The sequence below is a fragment of the Alosa pseudoharengus genome, unplaced genomic scaffold (assembly GCF_046254945.1).
Source record: "Alosa pseudoharengus isolate Yale_2024_CS ecotype anadromous, Long Island Sound unplaced genomic scaffold, YU_APseudo_1.1 YU_APseudo_1.1_scf_15, whole genome shotgun sequence".
Taxonomy (NCBI): Eukaryota; Metazoa; Chordata; class Actinopteri; order Clupeiformes; family Clupeidae; genus Alosa; species Alosa pseudoharengus.
Window position 1 is genome coordinate 35,759,064 of NW_027468620.1, and position 12,742 is coordinate 35,771,805.

Sequence of the window (12,742 nt, forward strand, 5' to 3'; positions counted from 1 at the left end):
ATCCACCTCTGAAATTTCAAAAATAGAGTTTATCAGTCCCTCCAGGATTTCGCGAGGATTTTTTGAGATTGTTGCGATCTAAAATGCCTGATTTCGCGACAACTTTTCTAAAAAATTGCGATGGAAGTTGCAGTGTTTTTAGCTGTTTGTTGCGAAGAAATTGCGAGAGGAAGTGAAAATTGCAAAAATAGTTGCGATTTTTTTTTTTTTTATTATTTTTTAATTGAGGGTAATTAAGGTTAGTAAGACCAAAATTACACGGATCATCTTGATGCTTATTAAAAAGGATAAGTAAAGGTAAATAGTAAGGGTTACAGAAAATCAAAGTAGGCCTACTTTATTTGTGTAAATACTTTGACTGGGGTAATTCACAAAGCAGTATAACCTTTCGTAGAACTGTCCAAAAAAGACAGCCCCCTAAAGAGATGGCATAATGTCATATGTTTCAATACATTCATATATGTTGTAATTCATATTAAGTTCATATCTTTTAATTCATATTCTGTGACTTGCATAATTACTAATAGCCAACTAAGTATCTAGTAATTTCATATTGATTTAAACTATTAGACTACACTTTTCTTTAATGTTATTACATTGGTAGTGTGTAAGTCTAATTGACTGCCTGCCACTTTAAGGACGTGACAGTAGCGTAATAACATATCTAAGTGGATTGGAATGCTTGCATCTCACTGTGTTCATCTACGACTGGAAATAACTTTTTGCATAGTGCATTACGATATGTGGATAGAATTCGGGATGTTTTCTATGTCATTGGTTAAAATAAATGTTGAAAAAAAACTTGTAGGAAATCATTCTTGGATCATAGAAGAGGTAAATGTCTTACAATGTTATTAATTTCTATGATTTTGGTAGCACTGCACTACACAAACTGAGCCCACAAGCTAGCAAACATGACATGAGCTAAAAGGACATCTCCAGGTGTAAATGTTTGCCATTGGGTTGCATATTGTAGCCTACTCAAATGTCAGTAAACCAAGTAGGCCTTAATTAACTTACTTTCATAGCTTAGGCAGGTTAGCAACACTAGGTTGAGATGACAGATGCAAGTAAAGCAGATCATTAACGTTAGCCGGCTTCTATTTATTGTCATCAAAACTGCAGAGGAGTGAACAAGTTATAGGGCAGTCTCTGGTGTCTGCAGAAGTGAGTGTGACATCTGAGTCAATATTCTGTGCGAGGGGCTGTTTTGGTAGGTGAAATTTCACGGGGAAACCATGATGATTGGTCAAATTTGCAAAAAAGTTGCAGTGTTTGGACAAAATTGCGAGGTCGCCCTGCTCTTTGGCATATCATCAAGAAGAATAAACAATTTACAATATATTCAAAACTCTGCTGCTATGGTGCTCAGCCTACCGCATCCAATACAAAATCATTCTGCGTTTCCACAAATCTCTCCACATTCTGGTCCCTCCCTACCTTTCAAATGTCCTAAGCACAGACACATTTACATGTGCTCATTCAGCAGACACCGTTCTCCAAAGTGACTTACATATGTCACCTACATCACAAGGGACTACATTGTCCCCGGAGCAACTTGGGGTTAAGTGCCTTGCTCAAGGGCACAACGGCGGAAGCCGGGAATTGAACCCACAACTTGGGGTTAAGTGCCTTGCTCAAGGGCACAACGGCGGAAGCCGAGAATTGAACCCACAACTTGGGGTTAAGTGCCTTGCTCAAGGGCACAACGGCGGAAGCCGAGAATTGAACCCACAACTTGGAATGGAACATACACATGTTGCTTCGGGTGACTGTTTTTTGACCACTTTCGATCGTATGTGGATTGTACAAGTTAACTTTCGTTTGTCTTACAACAATGCTGGAATTATGGAATTAGTCATTTTTGCTCATCTTTTGTACCAATACATGGATATATATTTATAAGGAAAGTGTCGGAAGTGCATAAAAACGGAACCACCTGTTCACTTGTTCCACAGCCTTAGTTTGGATTTTAAGAAACTTTGGAAGGCCAATACAATGTCCTTAGAAAACTGTACTACAGTAGAATGCTACAATAGTATGGATAGATACTATAATCTATGGGTGTGTGTGTGTGTGTGTGTGTGTGTGTGTGTGTGTGTGTGTGTGTGTGTGTGTGTGTGTGTGTATGTGTGTGTGTACACAGTGTCTCATCGGGTGATCAAGGAGGTGAAGAACATCCAGGAGAACCTGGAGATTGAGAAGACCTGTAGGGAGAGTGTGGAAGCTCTCGCTACCAAGGTAAGGAAAACAGAGGCCTTTTGTTAACTAACTGAATGACCACAGCTTTCTGCACCATAAGCTAACTGAATGACCACAGCTTTCTGCACCACAAGCTAACTGAATGGCCACAGCTTTCTGCACCACAAGCTAACTGAATGACCACAGCTTTCTGCACCACAAGCTTAGAGTTGACAAATTCCTCTCCTCCTGTCTTTTCATGTCCTCTTTTCTCTTCTCTCCTCCACTCTTTTCCTCTCTCTGCCCTCCTCTCCCCACCACTCTTTTCCTCTCCTCTCCTCTCTCTCCCCTCCTCTCCTCTCCTCTCTCTCCCCTCCTCTCCTCTCCTCTCCTCTCCTCTCCTCTCCTCTCCTCTCTCTCCTCTCCTCTCCTCTCCTCTCTCTCCTCTCCTCTCTCCTCTCCTCTCCTCTCCTCTCTCTCCTCTCCTCTCCTCTCTCTCCCCTCCTCTCCTCTCCTCTCTCTCCTCTCCTCTCCTCTCTCTCCTCTCCTCTCCTCTCCTCTCTCTCCCCTCCTCTCCTCTCCTCTCCTCTCCTCTCTCTCCCCTCCTCTCCTCTCCTCTCTCTCCTCTCCTCTCCTCTCCTCTCTCTCCTCTCCTCTCCTCTCCTCTCTCTCCCCTCCTCTCCTCTCCTCTCTCTCCTCTCCTCTCCTCTCTGTCTCTCTCTCCTCTCCTCTCTCCTCTCTCTCTCCTTTCCTCCCTCTCATCTCTCTCTCTCCTCTCCTCTCCTCTCTGTCTCTCTCTCCTCTCCTCTCTCTTCTCTCTCTCCTTTCCTCTCTCCTCTCATATCTCTCCTCTCTCTCTCTCTCTCTCTCTCTCTCTCTCCTCTTCTCTTTATCTCCTCTCATCCTTTCTCCCATTGTAATGTCATAAAAACACACCATAATTGAAATTTGAAGGGAAAATATGTTTCCTTTCCCAAATGTGTTGTATTGCCCCTGACCCAAATTTTTACAGTGGAGAGGGAACCTTTTGCCAGGTAGTTGTTGTGTGTAGTGTTTGTGTGTCTGTGTCTGTGTCTGTGTGTGTGTTTCCATAGTGTGTCTATTTCATTGGTGTGCATTAGTGTGACATGGCTGTGATGTATGTGATTCTCATGTGTGTGTGTGTGTGTGTGCGTGCGTGCGTGCGTGTGTGCGTGCGTGTGTGGTTTCAGGCTTCCTCTGCCTTGTGCTGGGATGAGCAGTGATCTCTGCCTATTTGTTTGCATGGCTTCCCCTCCCACTCACGTTGACCCTGAATTAAATTGCTATTCTGCAGAATGGAGAGATGACTATGACCAAGTGACCTGTCTGTCTACAGCCTGTCTGCCCATTCCTTTACCCAGGCACGTTAAATACAGCCTCCGCTGAAAACTTTTGTGTGTGTGTGTGTGTGTGTGTGCGTGCGTGTGTGCAGGCACGTTAAATACAGCCTCCGCTGAAAACTTTTCCAATCAGACAAATGTTCTTGTCACACAAGGAAAGTTGACCTCAGGTCGGCTACAAAATAGGTTAAGTAAAGTTTCGTCAAATTTAAACTCATGGATTTTTTATTTAAAAAAGAAAGCTTATCTAGATGAATACACACTGGATGGCTCTCGTAACGACTCATATACACACACACACAGACACACACTCGCACGCACACACACAGACACCTTAACACACACACACACACACACACAGACACAATATAACACACACACACACACACAGACACATTAAAACACACACACACACACACACACAGACACATTAAAACAAACACACACACACACATTAACGGTAAGTCCGTACTCGTGAGGACTCATCACACACACACACACACACACACACAGACACATTAAAACACACACACACAGACACACATTAACAGTAAGTCGGTACTCATGAGGACTCATCCTCCCCCTCTTGGCCTCTTCCTCTTTGGTCTTCTCTCTTTTAGCTCTTATTCTATCTGTGGCTCCCTGGGAAAATCTTTCCATGGGAAACAGATCCTGTGAGTGTGTGTGTGTGTGTGTGTGTGTGTGTCAGGGCCGGCGGAAGGCAATCCTGCGCCCTGGGCGAAATAGGAATATGTCGCACCCATGTTGATAGACTATTGCGACCAGGCCTCACAGAAAAAATGGTAGGCTTTTCACGTAACATAAACATATTATTATTACAGGCTATTATACAGAAATGGGACTACCTATTTAATATGATGATGCCGTTGTTACGTCCTGCAATGCATCTATTTCTCCTGTTCTGCATCACCGTGTCTGGTCTCTATTCTATGGACACCCTCAACTAACATTTCACTGGGGGAACCATGGTTTCAGGTTGTTGTGCCTACCACTATCCGACAGCTGGTGCTGAAGACTGCTCACGACATGTTGGGGCATTTGGGGGTGAGAAAGACATATGATCGCATTATGCGTCATTTCTATTGGCCTAAATTAAAGAAAGATGTTGCGGCCTATATTAAAACCTGCCACATATGCCAGATGACTGGAAAGCCCAATCAGGTTATAAAGCCTGCACCTTTGCATCCAATACCTGTTGTGGCTGGTCCTTTTGAGCATTTACAGTTGGACTGTGTAGGGCTGTTGCCTGTTGCTAAAGGTGGGTCTAGGTATTTGCTGACCATTATGTGTCAGGTAACCCGTTATCCTGCTGCCTACCCACTACGCTCTATTACAACCAGGTCCATTGTGAGGGTTCTTTCTCAGTTTTTTTCTATATTTGGTATTCCAAAGGTTGTCCAGACTGACCAAGGCTCCAATTTTATGTCTCGTGTCTTTGCTCAGGTTTTACGCCAGCTTCACATTAAACACAACAAAGCCTTAGCTTACCACCCTCAGAGCCAAGGTGCTCTTGAACGTTTCCACCAGACACTGAAGTCACTTCTCCGTGCTTACTGTATGGAGTTGGGACGTGACTGGGAGGAAGGCTTGCCATGGCTGTTGCTTGCCTCTAGGGAGGTGGTTCAAGAAAGTACAGGGTTCAGCCCTAATGATCTAGTCTTCGGCCACTCTGTACGTGGGCCTTTGGCCGTCCTAAAGGAGCCACCAAAAGCCTTGTGTGATTATGTAAATGGTTTTAGAAGACGCCTTTACAAGGCGGGTAGGTTGGCCCGTGAGATGTTGACTAACACTCAGTTTAAATTGAAGGAGCGGTAGCGCGAAGTTAGCGCGTTCCAATTAAAATCCTGCGCGACACTGGTGCATCTCAGAGCTTTGTTTTACAAGACGTGTTACAATTTAATGATCAGTCTTTTACTGGTGATAGCGTTTTAGTGCGTGGTTTTGAAATGGGGTTTGTTAATGTCCCGTTGCATAAGATTAATTTGTTTTCTGACTGCTGGCGATGTTTTAGTGGGTGTACGCCCTTCTCTCCCTGTTAAAGGCATATCAATGCTACTTGGGAATGATTTAGCCGGTGGAAAAGTCTTACCTGGCCCTATTGTGTCTCATGGCACTCCGCGTTCAATGTGTTCTGATGACCTATCTACGCAATTCCCTGGAACATTTTCATCTAGCGTAGTTACTCGTGCTATGGGACAAAGTGCAAAAGAGACTCAAATTAAGGAACAACAAGATGAGTTTGATCTCAGTGATACTTTTATTGCGCAATCTCCACTCTGTCACGATAGTGATATTTCTTTAAATTCTGCTCCACAGTCGATTTCTCCGAACGTTCCTAAATTGTCACTAAGCCGCGAGAAACTTATTCAGGAACAGAAAAACGACCCTTCTCTTGCTGCGTTGTTTACGGAGGCCGTGTCCGACAAAGACATTGAGCATACGCCTCATGGTTATTTTCTACGAGATGGGGTCTTGATGCGTAAGTGGAGGCCTCTTACGGCCTCTGCTCAAGATGAGTGGCGAGTAATATTTCAAATAGCTGTCCCTGTCTCTTGTCGTGATGAAGTCTTGAGTCTGGCTCATGACCATCACTTTGCTGGTGATCTTGGCGTGAATAAAACTACAGATTGAATTTTGCGCCATTTTTTCTGGCCAGGAATAAAACGAGATGTAGTTAAATACTGTCGTACGTGCCATTAATGTCAGATCACAGGTAAACCGAATCAGGTGATTCCACAGCCTATTCCTGTTACCACTGAGCCGTTCGAACATGTGATATTGGATTGTGTTGGCCCTCTGCCTCGAACTAAATCTGGACATCAGTATTTACTCACAATTATGTGCAGCTTGACACGATTTCCAGAGGCGATCCCGCTTCGTAAGATCACTGCTCCTGTAATTATAAAGGCCCTGATGGTTTTCTTTTCTTTGTTTGGCCTCCCGAAGACCGTGCAAACAGATCAAGGTACGAATTTTATGTCCCGTGCGTTTGGGCAAGCAATGCGTCAGCTCGCTGTTAAACATGTCACATCTAGCTCTTACCATCCGCAAACTCAAGGTGCCCTCGAGAGATTTCACCAAACTCTAAAATCCATACTAAAGAGTTTTTGCCTTGAATTCGAACGAGATTGGGATGAGGGTGTACCGCTCGCTCTTTTTGCTGTGCGCGAAGTCGTGCAGGAGAGTTTAGGTTTTAGTCCAGCAGAGCTTGTGTTCGGACATGCTGTTCGTGGACCTTTGAGATCCCTCTATTGCATGTTGTTGTCATATGGCAACAATTAATTTATCTTAGTGTTTCTAATTGGCAGTAACACAAAACCTATATTTTACTATTCATATGTGAAAAAGGGGATTTTAGTTTTGGTATAAAAAAATAAGTGTTAGGTCACATGATGAGGATATATTGTTAGTACTTCCTATTTCTACAGAGAAGTACCTCTGTGACCACCACTACCTGTCCGCTACCTGTGGATGGTCAAAATTCAAACTTTATGCATAATTTCTTTGGAAAAAAAATTAAAACACTATCTGGACTATGTAAACATGAACAATGTATCATTAAAACAAGTTTATATATAATGAGTTTTTTGTAAATTGGCAAAATATAATTGTTGCCATATGGCAACAGTATGCAAATACGGACCTTTTTGTGTCCATTCAAATGAATGGTATCATAGGATTACAATAGGATTGCATTGCACTAGGATACTCTGGGAATATATACAACTTTTGACAATATTTTGAAGTAAAAAAAACATTATTTACACTTTTATTTGTAATTTCAGACATTTTGAAGTCTTTTAGGATATTGTAAATTTTAACAATTTGCAAATTTTCTATGGAATGAGGTTCAGACAGTATAGTGACTGGAGCGGTAAAGATGTATTTTGTGTCATTGTTCACTACACAGTCAACTAGACATGCTGTTTTCACCATTTTTGTTTGGGATTTTGGGAAAGATAAAAGCACATTGTTGGCTCTTCCACCAAAGAACTGTCAGGATTAGCTATAATCCAGCAATGAGGAGAAAAACATTGATATGTGTAGCAGATAGAGGCTGCAGTCACCCATCCTGTGTCTTTAGCTACAGCTTTAACACTTCAGAGGCCCAAAGTTCAAGGGCAAATGGGGTGACCCTTATCTCCTCTCACTATAAATGGTGTAAGAAGTGGGCTGGCTTGCTGTGGAGCCATCCAAGGCATGCCCAGTGTGAGCCTGTAGTATGACCCACACCAGAGACCCCTATGTTAGGTTGACCCTTGTGTGTGTGACCCCAAATATGGATGAGGCATGGCTTTACAGGGTAGGGAAAGGCTGTCAGGGGGATATGTGAAGGATACCTATGTCTCTCTGTGTGTATGGCATGGATTGGCACACTTTCTGAGGGGCAGGGCTCTGTGACTATGTGGTCTCACTACAGTTGAATATGTCCTCTGACTGCAATATGACCCTATGAATTTGGAAAATGAAAGTCATCTAAATGAAATAAAGTCATCTAAATGATATTATTTAATGGTTTTGATCAAAACAATTCGACTACACTATGACAATATTACCATGACATTATCACTTTATTGCCCAAAATACAGTTGAATTTGTATTATGTTAGGTTTATAACTAGATGTATTAGAGCATAACTAATGCAAGCTTAATTTAGTTGAGCTAGCGAAGCGGTCATATAGGGATAAGTTTTTTTTTTAGTTTTTTTTCCCCCCCCGTCATCTACTTCCTGAATTTTTGGTCAACGATACCTGGGACACCGAACCACCGGGGCACATGAAATTTGGTGGGTATGTAGCCCCACTAGACTTTTACGGAAAAATTTATTTTCGTCCCCGGGGGCCACTCCCCCCCGTGCTGGGCCCCCCGAACCGCAAAAAAAGCAGTTTTTCCTAAATAAGTACCTGAACCGTGGCACTGAGGATGAAGAATCTTTTATGGTATGTTGGTCTCAAGGGCCCACATCAATCTGGCCCATAATCACTTATTTGTGATTTGCACCCCCCCGGTAAAAAATGAAAATGCAGTATTTTTCTGCTTTAATCGCCCCTATCTTCAGTTAAGATGTTCAGAACTGCACCAAATTTTATGTGTATGATTGACCTGGCATTCTCTGGGGGAATTTCATCCATGGGGGGGTCTAAAAAAAATTAGGTTATGTGTACATTTAGTGACTGTACACTCATTGGCCTGTAGATGGCGGTGCACACCTATACACATGCACACACACACAGGCACCCACATACTATTGGTATTAGAACGGCCGATACATAATTACAAATTCAGTAGGATTAAAAGAAAGCCAAAATAAATATTCATCATCATCATCATGGCTGCATTTTCAGTATTAGCGATAAGTAGTTGTTTGTCCACTAGATGGCGCATCGTTGCAGTGAGACGTAATTTTGTTGGAAGTTAAAAGTGGGTTGGAAAAACAATGGACGCTTCCTACAAGGACTGTAGTTTACCGCAGAGAACGTCTAATAAGGATAGGATGATGTTCACATGAAATGTATTTCCCATTTCTTCTTGAAGCCGAAATAAATCTGAGGATGTTTATCGGACATGCTTGGTTTTTACTGCAGGTACGTTAATCTTATAATATCAATAAGGACCTACCTAGGTAATGTTACCGTTAGCGTTGGTTGAGTGATGGAGGCCAATTTGATTGATTGCATTTGTAGAAAACTATAAATGCGGTTATACCAAGCAAATTGATAGCAGCACTGTAATTGTATCTTTCGACTGTCATTTGTTGCACGTGCTACAAAAATCATTCTGTGCAATGGAAGATTTACCAACGTTACACCGGTCTGATACAGTTTTGCCTATACATGCGTGAGACTGAGACGCCTGTTTATTTTGTTTTAAGTGCGTGCAGGGTGTGAGAGGGGAATCGATGTGCTTTGATTCCAGCTTGGTAGTTGTAGTCTGTGAAATTAAAAAGCACGTGTGTGTGAAGTATCCAAACAATGACACCTTCATTTCATTATGGCTGCTTTAGCAACACACCTTAAGCTACTGTGTAGTGGGTCCCATTTAGAAGTGGCTACTTCATTCGCGCTTTCCTTGACTCATGGAGCTGCGTGAATTTTATTACAACTTTTCGCCACGATATGGCAGTTTAAGTCCGCTTGATACTGTAAGGCGTAAGCCATTGGTTTCCTAAGGAGATTTTATTTGTGTCGCCAGCATAGCCTATTGACAATTTATGTTGGAAATAGGCCTACCTTATAAGCCTACCTGTAGCTTAGGGAAGCTAACAGCTTTCTATTAGGATCTAGTTTGTTAGTTACAGTTTTGTCATAACTCCCTGATGCATTTTTGCATTTAGAATAGCCATAGATATACAGTATACAGGCTAAACAGCTAGCCCCATGGTGTAACGTTACTCATGCAGGCTAAACTGCTAGCCCCATGGTGTTTGAGCTGGGTATTTCTGTCTGTCACGTTACTCATGCAGGCTAAACAGCTAGTCCCATGGTGTTTGAGCTGGGTATTTCTGTCTGTCAGCAGTTGGCTAGTCTTATTAGGCTATTACTTGCTCAACCTACTACCGCTCACAGGCAAAGGCGAGCATTTAATTACATTGACTGCTTATCACTAACAGCGCAAACATATGAGAGCATATGATTATCAATTCTTTAATGCAACTTAAAATTCATTTTTTTTTGCACTAATGAAGTGAAATTGGATAATTTTTCGCCACACACTGCAGTGGTTGAAAAAACAGGAAATAGAGTACAGGGTATATAGAGACAGTTGGATTTACTTCCTTGTACTCAGAGGACAAGAGGCATAGTAATGACATGAGGCATAGTAATGACATGAGGCATAGTAATGTGATTAACTCAGAGGACATGAGGCATAGTAATGTGATTAACTCAGAGGACATGAGGCATAGTAATGTGATTAACTCAGAGGACATGAGGCATAGTAATGTGATTAACTCAGAGGACATGAGGCATAGTAATGACATGAGGCATAGTAATGTGATTAACTCAGAGGACATGAGGCATAGTAATGACATGAGGCATAGTAATGTGATTAACTCAGAGGACATCTTGAATTTCCCCTGGGGATCAATAAAGTATCTATCTATCTATCTATCTATGAGGCATAGTAGTAATATCATAAATCACTGTTGTAGGACTTTGAGTGATCAACCAACCTACAGGTCCTCACAAAGACAAACTCAAACTCAGACATTCTGTCAGTCTCTCTCTCTCTCTCTCTCTCTCTCTCTCTCTCTCTCTCTCTCTCTCTCACACACACACACACACACGCACACACATCCACAAACACACACACACACACACACACACACTAACTTCTGCTGCTGTATGGGTCTGGGCTAGCTTCAAGGCCACCCGATGAAAGAAGATGTTTTTAAAGTGCTGATTGGATACCATTGCTGGAGGCCATGACTTCTCATATAGCTTTATTAGCTACAACTGCAACAGCAGAATTTCCAGACCAGGAATCTCTTAAGTATTCCCCCTCCAGCTCAGAATTTCAGTTAAGCAGCCCAACTCCACTAGACCTGTAGGTACTGATATTGTGTCAAATTAACGTGGTTGTGTGTGTGTGTGTGTGTGTGTTTACTGTGGGTGTGTTTACTTGGGTTGTTATTAATTAAAAGACAGCAGATTTATCTAATGTACTTGACGCAGCAAGTACAGCTGTGTGTGTGTGCAGCAAGCACAGCCATGTGATGGTGAGGTGGAGGGCTACCTGTCCTTACAAAAAATACTGCACTTCTGGGACAAAATATTGCATTTCTACAGACAAGTGGCTTACTATGTAGAGCAGGGGTGGGCAAACTGCGGCCCGCGGGCCCTGCTTTTCACTCTCCTTAGAGAACGTTTACAATGTCAATATCAAAACATCATGTTAAATAGAGATAACATCATGTCCAGCTGGCTTGTCATTGTTGATAATTGATATCTCCTTCTTATAATAAACTTTTAAAAGGAAATCATGAAGGCAACAGTAGTTCCCACTACTGACCATTTAAAAACTGTGAGAGGGCCCAGCCGTAGGTACAGCACTAGCCATAGCGGAGCAGGCAGAAGATCATTGAGAAATAAACGTGAATTAAAGCGACTGTCTTAAAGTGACAGTGCACAATTTATACATTTGTTAAACAGCATAAAATTAGCAGTATTTTTAAGCAATTCATATTTTAAAAGAAATACTTTTCATACTAAATTATAGGCTATAAAAAATATATTTTTTTATGTGTGTGTGTGTGTGTGTGGGGGGGGGGGGGGGGGGGGGGGTTGTTGTGCGGCCCGCCGGCCAATTTTCAAAACCCAATGTGGCCCTTGAGCCAAAAGTTTGCCTACCCCTGATGTAGAGCTATGCAGTTTATATTTGTCCAAAATATTGCATTTCTACAGACAAGTGGCTTACTATGTAGAGCTATGCAGTTTTTATATTTGTCTAAAATATTGCATTTCCTGCATATGAACTTCAAAAATTCCTCCAAGGTTTGACACTTGAATTAGTGCAGTTATTTTTTGTAAGGGTGGTGTAGAGAGGAGCAGTTACACTAAACAGCGTCAACATGGTTTACTACCTATAAAGACAACAATAACAGCAACAAACAGTACACTGAAAATCAACAAATAAACCTGACCAGCTGTCAGCATTTCTGAAAGTGTTCTCCATGTAGTTGTTGTCAAAGTGTGTGTGTGTGCGTGTGTGTGTGAGTGTGTGTGTGTTATAGTGTGTTAGCCAGACCCATCCTGTGGCCTCATGTCTCTCCCTGCATCCCCTTGTGCGTGCGTGCGTGCGTGCGTGCGTGCGTGTGTGTGTTAGCCAGACCCATCCTGTGGCCTCATGTCTCTCCCTGCATCCCCTTGTGCGTGCGTGCGTGCGTGCGTGCGTGTGTGTGTGCGTGCATGTGTGTGTGTTAGCCAGACCCATCCTGTGGCGGCAAATCTGCACCAGCTCCTTCACACCGAATTCAACAGAATTAGCCCAGCGCTGTCCTTCCTGCCGCCTCGTTTGAATAATTACACATGAAAATGTTAAAACATTTTTTACCTCCGTTCAAGACGTGAAGTTATGTAGTGAAATTATAATATTGGTTCATGGCCAATTTGCATGTAAATTGCTCCAAAATATTTTGGTGGGTGTGATGGAAAGATGATGTCCGCGTCTTGGCGCTATGA

General features: G+C 42.4%; 1 protein-coding gene across 1 annotated transcript in view; it reads left to right on the forward strand.

Moving 5' to 3' along the window:
• Positions 1-12,742, forward strand: part of shtn1 (shootin 1) — a 63,309-nt gene that overhangs the window by 9,487 nt on the left and 41,080 nt on the right. Inside the window, exon 4 of the mRNA XM_076286315.1 lies at positions 2,147-2,241. Within this exon, the coding sequence (XP_076142430.1) occupies positions 2,147-2,241 (95 nt within the window). The remainder of the gene's footprint in view (positions 1-2,146; positions 2,242-12,742) is intronic.